This window comes from Juglans regia, chromosome 1 (genome assembly GCF_001411555.2).
Source record: "Juglans regia cultivar Chandler chromosome 1, Walnut 2.0, whole genome shotgun sequence".
Taxonomy (NCBI): domain Eukaryota; kingdom Viridiplantae; phylum Streptophyta; class Magnoliopsida; order Fagales; family Juglandaceae; genus Juglans; species Juglans regia.
In genome coordinates, this window is record NC_049901.1 from 31,411,464 (window position 1) to 31,426,424 (window position 14,961).

The 14,961-nt window shown below is 40.9% G+C and overlaps 1 protein-coding gene across 1 annotated transcript; it reads left to right on the plus strand.

Moving 5' to 3' along the window:
- The first annotated feature begins 1,040 nt into the window (after nucleotides 1-1,040).
- Nucleotides 1,041-1,460, plus strand: LOC108993567. The gene has a single exon (XM_018968539.1). The coding sequence runs from the start codon at nucleotides 1,041-1,043 to the stop codon at nucleotides 1,458-1,460; it is 420 nt and encodes a 139-aa protein (XP_018824084.1).
- Nucleotides 1,461-14,961: the final 13,501 nt, after the last annotated feature.

The window sequence follows — 14,961 nt, forward strand, 5'->3', positions numbered from 1 at the left end:
AGTATTGTGAATTCCGTGTGGTATTTCAAATGTCCTCGTACATGATCTATTGGTGGTAATAATTTCTTATCTTGCTTATATTATTGTAGTTGGTGAATGTGGATATACTAACAGAGTGCATGGTGGCTCACTCCTTGTAATTCTAACTCTTTCAGAGAATCCATCTACTTGAGATTTGTGAATATGGAGTTATCGAATGTTGGGCAAGAAGATTTACTATGTGAAGATCGATAGTCTAGATAATTATGAACTTTATTTTAGCTTTACCTAAATATCATTATGTTACTAAATAAATTGTAGCTTGAATTTACGTTACATATCTGGGTTGTAGTTGCTCTCACAATTCTTTGGGAAGTATCACAAATGGAGTATTTTTATTACAGTTGGGTATTGTTGAGAATGCTTGCATTAAAATCGCCTTGAGAAATATGTAAATAATGTATTTCTGGTGGGACTCAGCTATTATAAATTTGGGGCGTTACACGAACAACCTCCCCCAGGAAGGACCTAAGTTCGACGAACTTTCCCCTCACAATCTCAATTACCTGGCTAAGCTAAAGGTACTCCCCATCGTGCTTACTAAGCTCCTCCCTAACAGATTTGAACCTAGTAGAGATCCATCTTACAATTCTACCATGACTAGTAGAAGAGGTAAAATCCTGGAAGCTAATTAGCACCCCTATCGTTGGATGAAAATCTCTTAGTTATAGTGAGCATGCTGATTTCAAGGATGAAATCTATTTATTTGGAAACCCTGAATAACCTAAATTACCTTACTAGGTAAGGTTAAGTTGGTTCAATGCACAACCTATGTTTTGTTTGACTCAGGAGCATCATGATCTTTTGTATCTTCTAGTTGTGTGCAAAGATGTGGATTGAACGCATAACCTTTGTCTTAGAAGGTTCTAGTAGCTATTCCAGACGGGAAGATAGTCAGGTCTACATGTGTATTCAAGAGTTGCCCATTGGAGGTCCCAGGCTTAACCCTAAATGCTGACCTAATCGTTTTCCATCTAATGGAATTCAACTTAATCCTAGGGATGGATTGGCTATCTCAGCATTATGCTAAGATAGATTGTCGAAGGAATGAGGTGTCGTTTGACTTGCCTGCTAAGGATAAAATCTATTATTTGGGAGAACGGGTCGAGTTAGCTCCATTGGTAGTCTCAACTTGCCAAATTAAGAGGAATTTAAGGGAAGGAGCTACAGCTTATCTTTTGGTCATGACTAGTGAAACAAAAGAACTTAAAGGAGCACAAGGAATACCAGTTATAGAAGACTTCCCCAGGGTATTTGCTGATGAATTACCTGGATTGCCCCAAGATCGAGAAAAGGAGTTCACAATAGAGTTAAAGTCAGAAACGGCCCCGATGCATAAGGTGTTGTATAGGATGGCTCTGACGGAATTGAAGGAACTAAAGGACCAAATTGAAGAACTTTTGGAGAAGAGATTCATTTAACCTAGCTCATCTCCTTGGGGTACGCCACTCCTGTTTGTGAAGAAGAATGGATCACTAAGAATATGTATTGACTACCGAGAGTTAAATAAAGTCACCATTAAGAATAAGTACCCCTTGCTACGGATTCACTACTTATTGGATTAATTACAAGGAGCATTGGTGTTTTCCAAGATAAGGAGATCATAGAAAGGCAGCAAAGCAACCCTGAGCATGAGGAGCTTCGACGGATGATTGCTCAGTCTGACGGACTGCAGTATTTTAGCATCCGTAAGGACAAAATACTATGTTAGAACGAAAGAAGGGTAATTCCAGCGATTTCAAAATTAAAGGGGATGATTTTGAAGGAAGCACATTGTACCCCTTACATAACCCATCTTGGAAGCATCAAGATGTATCGGGATTTGAAGGGATAATTTTGGTGGGAAGGAATCAAGAAGGACGTGGCAGAATTTGTTGTAAAATGCCCCATATGTCAGTTGGTGAAGGCTTAGCACCAAAGGCCTATAGGAGAGTTACAGTCGTTACAGATCCCGAAGTGGAAATGGGAGGATATATCTACGGATTTTATGATCGGGTTGCCAAGAACATCATTGGGAAAGAACTCCATTTGGGTAATAGTTGATCGATTGACGAAAAGTGCACACTTTTTACCCATAGCCAATATAGAGTCAATGGATAAACTGTCACGAGTATATATTAAGGAGATAGTCTAATTACATGGAGTACCAAAGTCTATAGTATCAGATAGAGATATGTGTTTCACATCACGTTGTTGGTAAAGTTTGTAGAAATTGTTAGGCATCGATTTGAGATTTAGTAGCACCTATCATCCACATACAAATGGACAAATGGTATGAACCATTTAGATACTAGAAGATATGCTATGAACACGTGTATTGAAATTTAGTGGAGAATGGGAAAGGTGGTTGCCTCTAATAGAATACGCCTACAATAATAGCTACCAAGCCATGATCTAAATGGCTCCGTACGAGGCACTATATGGAAGAAAGTGCAAATCTCCCTTGTACTGGGATGAAGTTGGAAAAAAAAGGGTACTTGGACCCAAATATCTGCAGGAAGTCCAGAAGCAAGTAGCCTTAATAAGAGAAAGGATGCAAGCCCAAAGTCGACAGAAAAGCTACGCTAATAATAGAATGAGGATTTTGGAGTTTGCAGTAGGTGATTGGGTGTACATCAAGGTCTCACCCACGAAGGGAGTAGTGTGATACCCCGTATTTTAGTGTATTTTTTAATTGAAGGATTTTATTTAATTAATTTAAATATTGGTTGTCTTGTTTTAAATTTATCAGATTTCTCGTTAGATTTATTTTATAATTTTTTTAAGTTGTGAAATTTACTTTGATGTACTTTCTTGATATTAATTATTGTTTTGCATTTAAATTGCTCTTTACTTTAAATCAGTTTTTTTTATTATTTTTATTTTAACTAGTCACTGCGTTTAAGTTACTTTATTTAAATTTACTGTTTTGAAATCATTTTTGTGGGATCAGTTTTGTCACCCAAGTTGTGAAGACTGGACTTCATTTCTTTCCCTCACCTGTTCTTTCTCCCTTTTTCTTTTTCTTCTCCTTCTCTTTCTTTTTCTCCTCATTTTCTCCTCTACTTCTTTCCACTCCCGCGCGCAGCCCCTCCTTCCTCTCGTCCGTGCGTCGTCCTCCAGCCACTACCGTCGTGCGCCGTCGTGTGCCTCACCACCCCTCCCATTCTCTTCCTCACCGGCCGGCGACCACACCCTCCATTCCCAGCTCCTCCCACGCCACCATTAACCCACGCACGTGGCCTTAAGCCGCGGCCACCATTTGCTCTAGCGCTGCAGTCACGCCACCTCCGGCCACCATCTCTTCACCACATATTCCTTGATCTTCTAGCAACCTAAACCACCCATCCCCAATTCCGATCCGCCACCGGTGAAGCCCCACCATCCACATTTCCTTTCTGAGCATTTTGGCCTCCAAACACCTCCCACGCTGCCACCCACGGCCAACCACCACTGCCATTAGCTTCACCGACATCCATAAGCCATTCCCTAGTAATCTCTAGTCTTCATTTGTCCCCATTCAAAAGTTGGGTTTTTAAGACTCACGGCCATAGTGCATTTTACACTGTTACGTTGTTGTGCTGCCACTTCTAGCACCTCCGTGATTATTCAAAAATTATATTATAGCATTGTAAGTATTTTTCCAAAGAACTTTCGTGATTTAAATGTATTTTTGTACTAACTCATTTTTCTGTGAACTGGTTGGTTATGCCGTACTGAGTTCAAAGAGTAAAGGGGTTAGTTGGATTGGATGATGGAGTTGTTTGTGTGATTGGTTTATGCTGTGAGATTTGTTGGCTGTTTTGGATTTAAATATGGGTGTTTTGAGTTTGACATTGGTTATGGTGGATATTGATGATTTTAGAAAGTGATGATACATTTTGGGATTATGAGGATTTTAAGTTTTGAGGAATTAAAATATGCTATTTTAGAAGCTTAGGCTTAAATATCGAAATACGTGATTAATTGTAAACTTACAGAAATTACGTGATTATTCTTATAGGTAATGATTAATATTTGTTCGACATTGTTGAGGAAATTCTGAAAAGCTAAGAAGTCCAGATAAGCGGGGTTCCTATGCTAGATTTGCATAAAAATAAAATGGACTGAGGTTGATTTTTGAAAATATGCATGTTTTGTTATGAAAAGAGATTTGAACTACCTCAGTTATTTATTCTGCATTACTCATGAGATTCTGTTTAAGAATAAAGTATTTTCTGGCATGACTGGTGTAGACATGAGTTATTTTGCATTTTGTTTCTGAACTGTGCAAAAGAGAGCGAATATGAAAGTTTGTATATAAAATTATGTTTTGTGATCTGATTCTGTTCTGTTCTGAAAATGTTCTGTACTCTGATATGATGTGATTTATGAAAACTTTGTTATGTTCTGAATATGTTCTGTACTCTGATATGATGTGATTTTTAAAAATTTTTGGCATGACATTGAATCGGGATGTGGTTTGTGGATGGTGATCTATTTGACCTACCACGGGTGCTAATAGTGACTTCTGTTTGGGTTGGTACCAACTGTTCAGTTTCTAGTGCACCCACTTTGGAAACAAAGTGGTTTTTCTGGTGGTCTTTCCTGTGTGCACACTCAGGGCTCAGAGAATAAATAAGGGGAAGATTCACATTCTGTTTCTACTCAGTTAGCTACTGGGATTTGCACAACCCTACCACAGGGGTTAAACATGGCCTCTGATGTGATGTGATGTGATGGTATGACGGTGGTCAGTTATGCTATGCCAAAAGACTTTGAATAAGAATATCTTTGAACTTTCACTTTAAAATTTTTGATAACATGTTCTGACTCTACATTCTGAAAATAAAAGTCTTTTGTTTTGCATTCTGAAATCTGTAAATGCTCATGTTTGCATACTAGTATATGTTCTCTACTTACTGAGTTGTTGATAACTCACCCCCCTCTTATCTCCAATATTTTCAGTTGATTTTTGGATATTTCAGCTAAGGATCAGGACTATGAAAAATTGGGTAAGATGACTTAAGAATAGTAGATTAAGAATATAAAGCTTTCGATGAGTATTGGTGATTTTTGATAATTATATTGTTGAAATATGAGTTTAAGTGACATGTAGAGAAGTTGGTAATTTTTGGGGTTACTGTATTGAGGATTTTATATACAAGTATGTGTGGTTAATTAAATTTGAAGTATTTACGTTTGATTTGGAGCTTTTGGAAGTATATTAGTAATGTTGGAGTTGATTATCAGGTAACATGAGTTAACTCTCCGGACCCTCGGGAATGAGGCGTTACAAGTAGTCTATTTTGGCAAAAGAGGAAAATTAAGTCCTCGATATGTGGGGCCCTATGAGATTGTAGAACGAGTGGGACTTGTTGCCTATCGACTGAGTTTGCCAACCAAGATGTAGGAAATACACGGCGTGTTTCACATATCGTCTCTAAAGAAGAGTTTCGAGGAGCAAAAACCTGTAATGGTGGAGCCCAACAATATCTAGCTTCAACCCAACCTATCTAACAAAGAGTGGCCAGTGCAAATCATCGACCAAAAGGAGAAGGAGCTAAGGAATCGAAAGATCATGTTGGTCAAAGTGCTCTGGAATAATCTTGACTTTCAGGAAGCCACTTGGGAAAGAGAGAATTCAATAAGGACTAAGTACCCTCATTTGTTTGTAACTTAGATTCCATTGATCGCTAGAAATTTTGTGTTTGACTGATTGTACTTCGGCATGATTAAATACAAGATTTTTGTTTGTTTTTCCAATCTTTTCGTTGTTAGTAACGTCATATGCACATACCAAACCCTTGGTAACATGGCATGGCACAAAATTGGACCATGACACGTATGTCTGCATCATTAGTAGCTAGGCTTAGAGAAAGGCGAGAGCGTAGTCATAGAAACCAGAGTGAAAGAAGAGATCAAATGATGGCTGCTCACTCGCAGCAGATGGAGAAGTTCGAGCATTATCGCACTCATGTGATGGATGCAGACTCTCAAGGAAATAGTTTTCTACGAAGGGCGTTACTGCATGAAGAGCGGAAACCCCCACAAGACCCAATAGTCTGGAAGGACTCTGAGAGAATGCATTTGCTCAGACTCAATCAAGGGGAAGAAACTAGCCGCACTGTGGAAGCTCGTGCTAGTAGCTATACACCTTTTGAGACCTCAGATGCCTCTATGGGTCATATTAGTTTCTGTGAGAAGGGTCAACCCATAAAAGATACTGAGCTTGCCATAGAATATAAGCTGAATGAGATGTGAGTGAATATGTATTACGATTACGACTTGGACGCGATATTCTTCATGTCACAAGATTCAGTAACCGAAGAAGAAGATGAAGTGCCATCTCCATCTGCATCTGATGATTCTACCATGACTAGTGGAAGAGGAAAAATGCCGGAAGCTTATTAGCACCCCTATCATTGGATGAAAATCTCTTAGTTATAGTGAGCATGCCGATTTTGAGGAAGAAATCTTTTCTTAAGAGGAGGAGGATGTGACAACCCGGATTTAGCCAAGTCCTCATTTGCCATTGTCACCATAATATACCTAAGTTGGATCATGCATAAGGTTTAGAGCCCTTAAGAAATCTTGGGCTTTTATTTATTTAAAATTATTTGCCTGGTGTAATTAGCATTTCAACCCATGAGAGAGGCACAACAAGGTCTTAGGATTTCAGCCAACCCACTAGATTGGAGTACAAAACCCTAGAAGGTTTAGGGTACACGCCCAACCCACCAAAAGCCCATGGCCTTTTTGTCACATATTCAAGGCCCAAAGAATTTGGACCGAATAGTGGGAAGAAGAGTGAGAGAATTAGGGTTTAGGGTAGCCTAAAAGCCTTAGCATGCCATCCATGGCAAGAGCATCAGATTTTGACACTGTCAACCATGTAGAGAGAAAGGAGGATTCGTCTAGAGGAAGTAATCAAGTGGTGCCTAGGTAAGACAAGAAATACTCAGCCATTGCACCCACACACACCCCACCCACTTTTCCTTTGCCATTTGTCAAAACCATGTGAGTTCCAATGAAGATTGCATGGGAAATGGGCGCATAAGGGAGCTCAAAGGCCCAAAGTTTTGAATTTTGTACCGTACCGGCCAGTATGGCTAAAATATACCGTTTCTGTGGCATAGCCGGTACAAAGAAGGGCTGAGTTTCATACCGGTTATAATTTTGGCCGTACCAGCCGATATTTCGAGTTTCGGCCTTTGCTTCTTTTTTTTCATTTCTTCCTCATTTTTAGACCCCCAATTTAGACCAGACTATTTATAATTTATATATATATTTATATAAAAGTTATTCATATATAGACTATTATTTTGGAATATATATATAATTTATTCATATATCGACTATTTTGAAATGGTATCCAAAACGATACTGGTACCAAAATATCTTGTTTCAATACTTCGACCAAGACGATCCCTGGTATGATATTCAAAACATTGCAAAGGACACAAGAAAATACAACCCACCAAGAGTTAGGGTTTCGGCCAAGGTGAGATGAACACCCATTTTAGAAGATCCAACAACTTGTTTGCCAAGTGTTACACATGCATTCGAGAGTGGAGTTTCTAGAAGGAACAAATGATTAGGAGTGGAAGAGACACATCTGGACAAGGCAAAACCTAGTCCCTAGGTTTGGCCACACACTCACGCCACTTTCCCACACCCACATGCCACATGTCACTCACCTAGGAAATTGTCACTACATGCCTCCCCAAGAAGTTAGGGAAGAGGAAGAGACCTTGTGGGGAAATGAGAGGCGTGACCAACACATACACACGCCACTTGCCAAGTGGCAAGCATGCACACGCTCATCCTCCTAATATTGATTGAGATTTTGTGTATTCAACTTTTAGCCATCAGATTCATTGAACCTAGACGCATGAAGATAGACCCTATTGGAAACTAGGGTTTCGGATTAAAGGTCTCACACACCACTTGTCAATGAGACTCTTGACTTTCCCAAATCAAAATAATGATGAAGAAGATGAAGGGGGTTTCAGCCATTGTGCTACATGGCATCCATGCATGAGTCTCTTACATTTTTCAAGGATTAGAGTATGAGAGAAGGAAAGATGTCCATAAAAGGGGAGGGGCCGACGGTTGAAGAGTCTTTTGGGAAATTTCGAGTTCTCAAACACTTCACTGTTGCTTCTTTTCTCCTCCCACACACCTAAGCCTTTTCTCACCATTTTCTAACCACTTTCTTGCCACCCAAACACATGTCTCCCTCACCTCTCATCATCTCCTCTAAGTAAGAGGGTGCACGGTACAACCACACACCTCTCTCCGTCCCTCCCTTCTCTTGAAAGGATCTTTGAGAGAAAATTAGGGTTTCTCAAAGTTGGGAGGCCGAAACCTTGAGGGATGATCTTCACCCCATTTCAAAGTTGTTTTGGCCATAACATATCACACGCACCATACACCGAGCCAAGCGCACATACCACACGTCCAAGACCTAGCTTAGGTCAAGGAAGAGGGACATGAGCATCACAACACGAAAGGCCTTTAAGCCGAGCTCTTAGAGTACCTCTATGAATGAGAAAACCCTAGCACCTTCACACAAGTACATTATGGTTTTGTTCTTTCAAATTCTAACTATTGAATAAACCTTTTTACAGTTTGATCATATTGCTTTTACTTGGATCTTTGTAATTAGACCATCAACCTACTCTTGAATAATATGTGTATATGCCGTGTAAACTTGCACTCGCGTGTTATTTTATGATCTTGTTGGTTGAATGAAATCTCTTATGACACCATGCTTTGCATCTAGATCTATATGATTATGTTGCCATGTTATTTGATGATGTTATATCAAACATGCTAGAAGTTATAAGCTCATGTTACTTTTGTAAAATAATTCTTACAAGTGCTTATGTGTTTCGACCAAGCATAGTAAATGATGTCTAAGAAATTATTTTACCCTTTGATAAGTGTTGAATGCCATTGTTCACATGTGTAAACCAAGTATTCGCACGTTCTAATATTTTCAAGCTGTAATGTGAGATGCATATTGTTTTGGGTGTGATTGCATGAATCTCAGCATACATGATTACATGGTTCATGAAAAGAAAGAAGCATCATAAGTCCATGTCTCATGCATTTGGGTTGGTGCCTGTTTTCAAAGAAGGGAGTCAACAAATATTTTATCACAACCCCAAATGCTAGGTGGGGGAATGTCCTAGTAGAACTCCTCTATCCACTATGGAGTGTGTAAATTGGAGTGGTAACTCTTGGGTTAATGAAGAACAGTTGGCGGAATCAACGGTTGATCCTTTCAAAAGGATGCCGGAGCGAGGTAGTACCTAAAGCTAATGGGTGTCTATATGTGTTGTGTGCGGTGAAGGCGAATATGACGAACTACCGCACAAGAATAAGATGTAGTCACCCTGACCAAGTGGGCTGTAGGGTGATGCGGTAACTAGTGGGGAACACAGTGGGTAGGGGAGTTGTGAGGTATCCAACCATATTGTCACAAGTAAGATAAAGCCATAAGTAAAAGATGTGTATCAAATTGTTCAAAGTGCAAAAGAAAAAGGTGTGATTTGAAAAGTCAAAGAACTCTGTCACGTGATATTGAAATGTCAAATTGCATAAGTGATTTTTTTCTGTGTCAAGTACATGTCCATGCATTCATCCCATGGTTCGCCTTTGTATGCTTATATTATTTGTTGTATGTTGTTTGTTCAGTTACTGAGATTTCTCAAAATCTCACTGTGGTAGTCTATGCTACCATTTTCAACCTGAAATGGTAGAAGTTATTACATGATAAGAGACCAGGTATGGGGAAGCGCAAGAGGCCAGCGCCCTGAATAGTCAAGGAGGCCCCAAAGAGCCCTAAGCGATTAGAAGAGCCATCCTTAGTGAAGAGGCTAGAAGCTACTGATCAATTCATAACTGAAGTGCTGCAGCTCTTTAAGGAGTTGATGAAGATAATTAACAAGGACAATGCGAATTAGAGAAGGCCTTGTAGGATTTTGAGATGGATCCTAAAAGAATTTGTAGTGAAAAGAGGGCTTAGTTTTGAGTTGTTGCTTTAACCCTCTTGTATTTTTGGATATGCAAACATGAAGTTATTTCGGGATAATATAGTTGCCTTTGGTACCACAAACTTAGTATTTGCTCTAAACTTTGCTTAATTTAAACTTTTTTCGCTGTGAATTATTGCATACTGCTAGTAACGTGCTAGATGCATTTCATACTTAACTGTCATGAACGTGGGGTATGTAGCCTCAAGTTACATGTCCTGACATTGCAGTCACTGTCCAATCCCAAACGGGGGCTAGGGGCGTCATACACGTCAACTCAGCTGGCCGCATCTCAATAGGGTATAGTCTCATAATGATCAATTCGAGCAAAATGGAATACCAAATTGACCCTATTGGTGGTCAAATTAGGCCTAAAGGGGTTACCGTATTTAATGCCCTGAACTAGGCACTCAAGGAACATGTCAGACCACGGAAGTCAAGGGCAGAGGGGAAAAGACGCTATACCAAACTTCAAATTATATATAAACTGGGAGAGAGGTAAGACCTAGACACTCTCTATTTTCAATTTCCCTTTCGCATTCGCACACTAAATTCTAACTTAAGCAATGGCGGTATTCCCCTCAGGGTCTCCAAGTCTCATATTCTAATCGCATGACAAAAGGGTGGTCGTAGGTGTACAGAAAGTTGTATAAACAAACGGACTATAAACTTTCTTGATCTGGAGCCTTGTTCTAGAGGAGATCTAAGCTTAGCCACCCTTCAAGAAAATAAAAATGTGAGCTTAAAGTGAAGAGAAGCGATGTTGTCGCCTGGAGCAAGAATTGAGACTTTTTGAAGTGAAAACAGTTCTATCGAGTTGGGGACGAGCTTGACTTTTATAGTATAATTAAATGTGTTGTTGAGATGTAAAATAAGTAGATATTTAACTTTTTCTCAGATCGTAAAATGGAGGAGATTAAAACGAACAAAAAATACCAAATAATAAAGTTATGGAGGGACAATCGAATGGCACTAATTTCCTCAAATGAGAGGCTTGTAAAATCCCTTGGATTGGGCTAAAGGCCGGGCCTAGGTTAAAACCCAGATGTAAGGTTTGGGCTGGATCGGACTGGAGAGAAGGCCTAGATTAGGGCCCAGGTATATAATATGGATTGGGTCAAACAGTAGTACCTGGGTCAAGGCTCGGGTGTAAGACCCAGGTCAGATAGGAAATGCAGTCAAGGCTTTAGAGGAAAGGAATTTAGCATTCAATACCATACGAGAAAACTTGCGGCAGTTCACACCTAGCATTAATGAGATGGAAAGGGCCCAAGATAGAAAATATGCCGCATTCAATACGGCCCAAGGCTCGAACAACACTCAATAACACTAAGCACTTCATAGCTTGGCGAACTGATGGCACAAGGATAGCTCGGTGAATGGATAGTATGAATATATGATCTCCTACTATGCAACACTCCACTTGCGTGGAGACTAGGTCGGCAAGTATAAATAACACCACCTGAAGCACACAGGTAAGGAATCTAACACTATCATCATCAATATACTTCATCTGCATCCTCAACACCATACTGACTTAAGCATCGGAGAATCAACAGACCCCGAGGTCCCCCTTTGTTATTGTGCAGGTGATTGCACGAACTCTGACCAAGTGGAATTGCCCTGGCTCACGAAACATGACATCAACAGTGGCACTGTCTGTGGGATCTTTGTTGTCCTATAACTAGCGTGTCCTTCATATGCCGGCAACAACCCACTCTCAGCGTTCATAGCGTTCGTAGCACAGCCTGAAACGATGGAAGCAAGACTCAATGAACAAACTGAAGCAATACGGAAACTCATGGCGGATATGGAGACCCTTCGACAAGAAAATGTTGCCTTACGAATGGGCAAAGAAGAACCAGAGACAGATCAACAAAGTCATCATCTTGAGTCCCGTCCTCATCCCAATGCAACCGCCATATATGAAGAATGGCGTAGGGTCAACATGTAGATCCAAATAGAAGTAGCTAAGCAAATGGGCCAGCTCTTCACGGTAGATCAACTCACCAACGCTGAACTGCCATACAATGCTGAGATTATGGCAGTATCTATACCTCCAAAGTTCAAAGTCCCTCAGATGGAAGCATACAACGGGTCAAAAGACCTATTGGAACACCTAAAGACTTTCAAGGCCCATATGACCCTCCACGGTTTCCTCAACGAAGTAGCATGCAGAGCCTTTCCCCTCACTCTGAAAAGAGCAGCACGAGCATGGTTTCATTTGTTACGACCTGGAACCATGGACAGCTTCAACAAACTGGCACGTCTCTTCGTGACACAGTTCATGGCCAGCCGAACAAGGAGGAGACTAGCGGCTTATCTCCTAACTGTTAAACAATGGGATGATGAGAGCCTCAAGTCATACCTCTCTCGGTTTAATAAAGAACGAATGACGACAGATGACCAAGAAAAAAAAATAACCTTGGTTGTATTGTTAGGGGGATCTGGCCCCGAAACCCCTTCATGACAAAAGAAGAACCACGAATCCACGTAGAGAGAGTCCGCATCGAAGAAACTAAGGTAGAGAAGAACCTCCGATAGGTGAAATCAGCACCATAGCTGGAGGATATACTGGAGGGGGAATGACCTTCTCGGCACGTAAGACCCATGTAAGGAGGGCCAGATATGAAGAGGTATTCTCCGCTTACAAACCATCCCTTAATAACAGGGATTAGGCCAGGGAATATCTTATAACTTTTAATGAAAAAGATGGAGAAGGTTTGTCACGCCCCCATGACGATGCTCTGGTAGTAACTACACAAATTGCTAACTATAGGACTAGAAGAGCATTGATTAACAATGGCAGCTCCGTTGACGTCCTCTTGTAAGAGGCATTCACTAAAACAGGGATTGCTCCCGATTGATTGCGACCTACACTTATGCCCCTCAAAGGCTTCATAGGGGACACAATCTAGCCAGTCAGAGTAATCACTCTGTCCGTGTTAGTTGGAACGACCCCCAAAACAATGTCTCTTATGGTAGACTTTCTGGTGGTGAAAGCCCCATCTTCGTACAATGCAATTCTTGGACGTCTGTCCTTGAATCAGATGAAGGCTGTAACCTCCACGTATCATCTAAAGGTAAAGTTCCCGACCCCATCAGAAGTTGGTGAAATGCCTGGTGAACAACAAACTGTAAGAGATTGCTACACTCGAGAAATGAAGTCTAAAGCAATAGCTATACAGGCCCTCAAGGAAGACCATGGGGGAGCAGTCTTACCGCCACCTCCGGCACTAATAGAACTGGATAGAGAAGTGAGAGATGAAGAGGCACTGAGGTAGGCAGAGCCCAATGAAACATTGGTTCTGGTACCAGTGGATCCTAAAAAACTAGAACGAACTATGCCAATGAGATCTAAGATGCACGTAGAATTGAGCCAGTCCATGAAGCAACTACTCATAGAACATCGAGATGTATTCACGTGGGAGTCATGAAAAAATGTCTGGCATCGACGTGTTAGTAATTGAGCACCGCCTCAGTGTGAACCCTTAGGCAAAAAAGATCAAACAAAAGTGTCGCAGCTTCAGTGCGAAGAAGTATGCGGCCATCACCGAGGAAGTGGATCACCTCTTGGCCGTGGGGTTCATTTGGGAAGTTCATTATCCCAAATGGCTTTCCAACGTCATTTTGGTCAAAAAGACAAGTGAGAATTGGAGAATGTGTGTAGATTTCACCGACTTGAACAAAGTCTGTCTTATAGATAGTTTCCCCCTCCCACGGATAGACTTGATAGTGGACTCAACGGCCGGGCACACCTTACTTTGCTTTATGGACGTATACTCTGGTTACAATAAGATCAAGATGAGCCTTGATGATGAGGAAAAAACTGCATTTATCACGGATCAATGCCTCTACTGCTATAAAGCAATGACATTCGGTCTAAAAAATGCGGGGGCAACATACCAACGACTGGTCAACCGAATGTTCAAGAATCAGATCGGGAGGACCATGAAAGTTTATGTGGATGACCTTTTGGTTAAAAGTAAGAAATCAAAACAGCATCTTGATGATCTCCGGGAAGCTTTCGCGGTACTTAGAAAATATAAAATGAAGCTCAACCCACAGAAGTGTGTTTTCAGAGTTGAGTTGGGGAAATTCTTGCGATTCATGGTCTCCGAGCACTGAATCGAGGCCAATCCTGAAAAAGTCAAGGTAATTGTGGATATGCCTCCACCCCGAACAATCAATGAGGTTCAAAGACTCGCAAGGAGGATACCTGCCCTGAGCTGATTCATTGCAAAATCAACCGACCGGTGCATCCCTTTCTTCAAAGTCCTATGGAAAGCGCAAGAATGGGATGAAGAGTGTGGAAAGGCCTTCAGGGAGTTAAAGGAATACCTAGCCCATCCACCTTTGCTCAGTCAAACCACATCAAGAGAAGATCTAACTACCTACCTAGCAGTATCACCCAATGCGGTGTCTGCCATATTGACTCAAATAGAAGAAGGAATTCAATAGCTCGTTTATTATATAAGCAGAACCTTTCGGGGTGCAGAGGCCAGATATCCCCTAACGAAAATGCTAGCATTCGCGTTAGTAATCGCTGCTAGGTGGTTAAGGCCTTACTTTCAAGCTCACCCAATAAAAGTGAAAATTGATGTCCCTTTGAGAAAAATATTACAAAAACCTGATACATCTAGTCAAATGACTAAATGGGTGGTCGAGCTAAGCGAGTTCGAGATTGAGTACCATCCACGCACCGCAGTTAAGGGCCAGGTATTGGCAGATTTTGTAGCTGAATTCTTGAACTTTTCGGATGAGATAATCATCATGCCCCAGGGCAAGCCTTGGTAGGTCTATGTTGATGACGACGCTCTAGTAGTAACAACACAAGTTAGGGTGCACATAATAACAGACTCAGGAGAAAAGCTTTACTACGCACTCAAGCTCGGGTTCAACGTCACCAATAATGAGACTG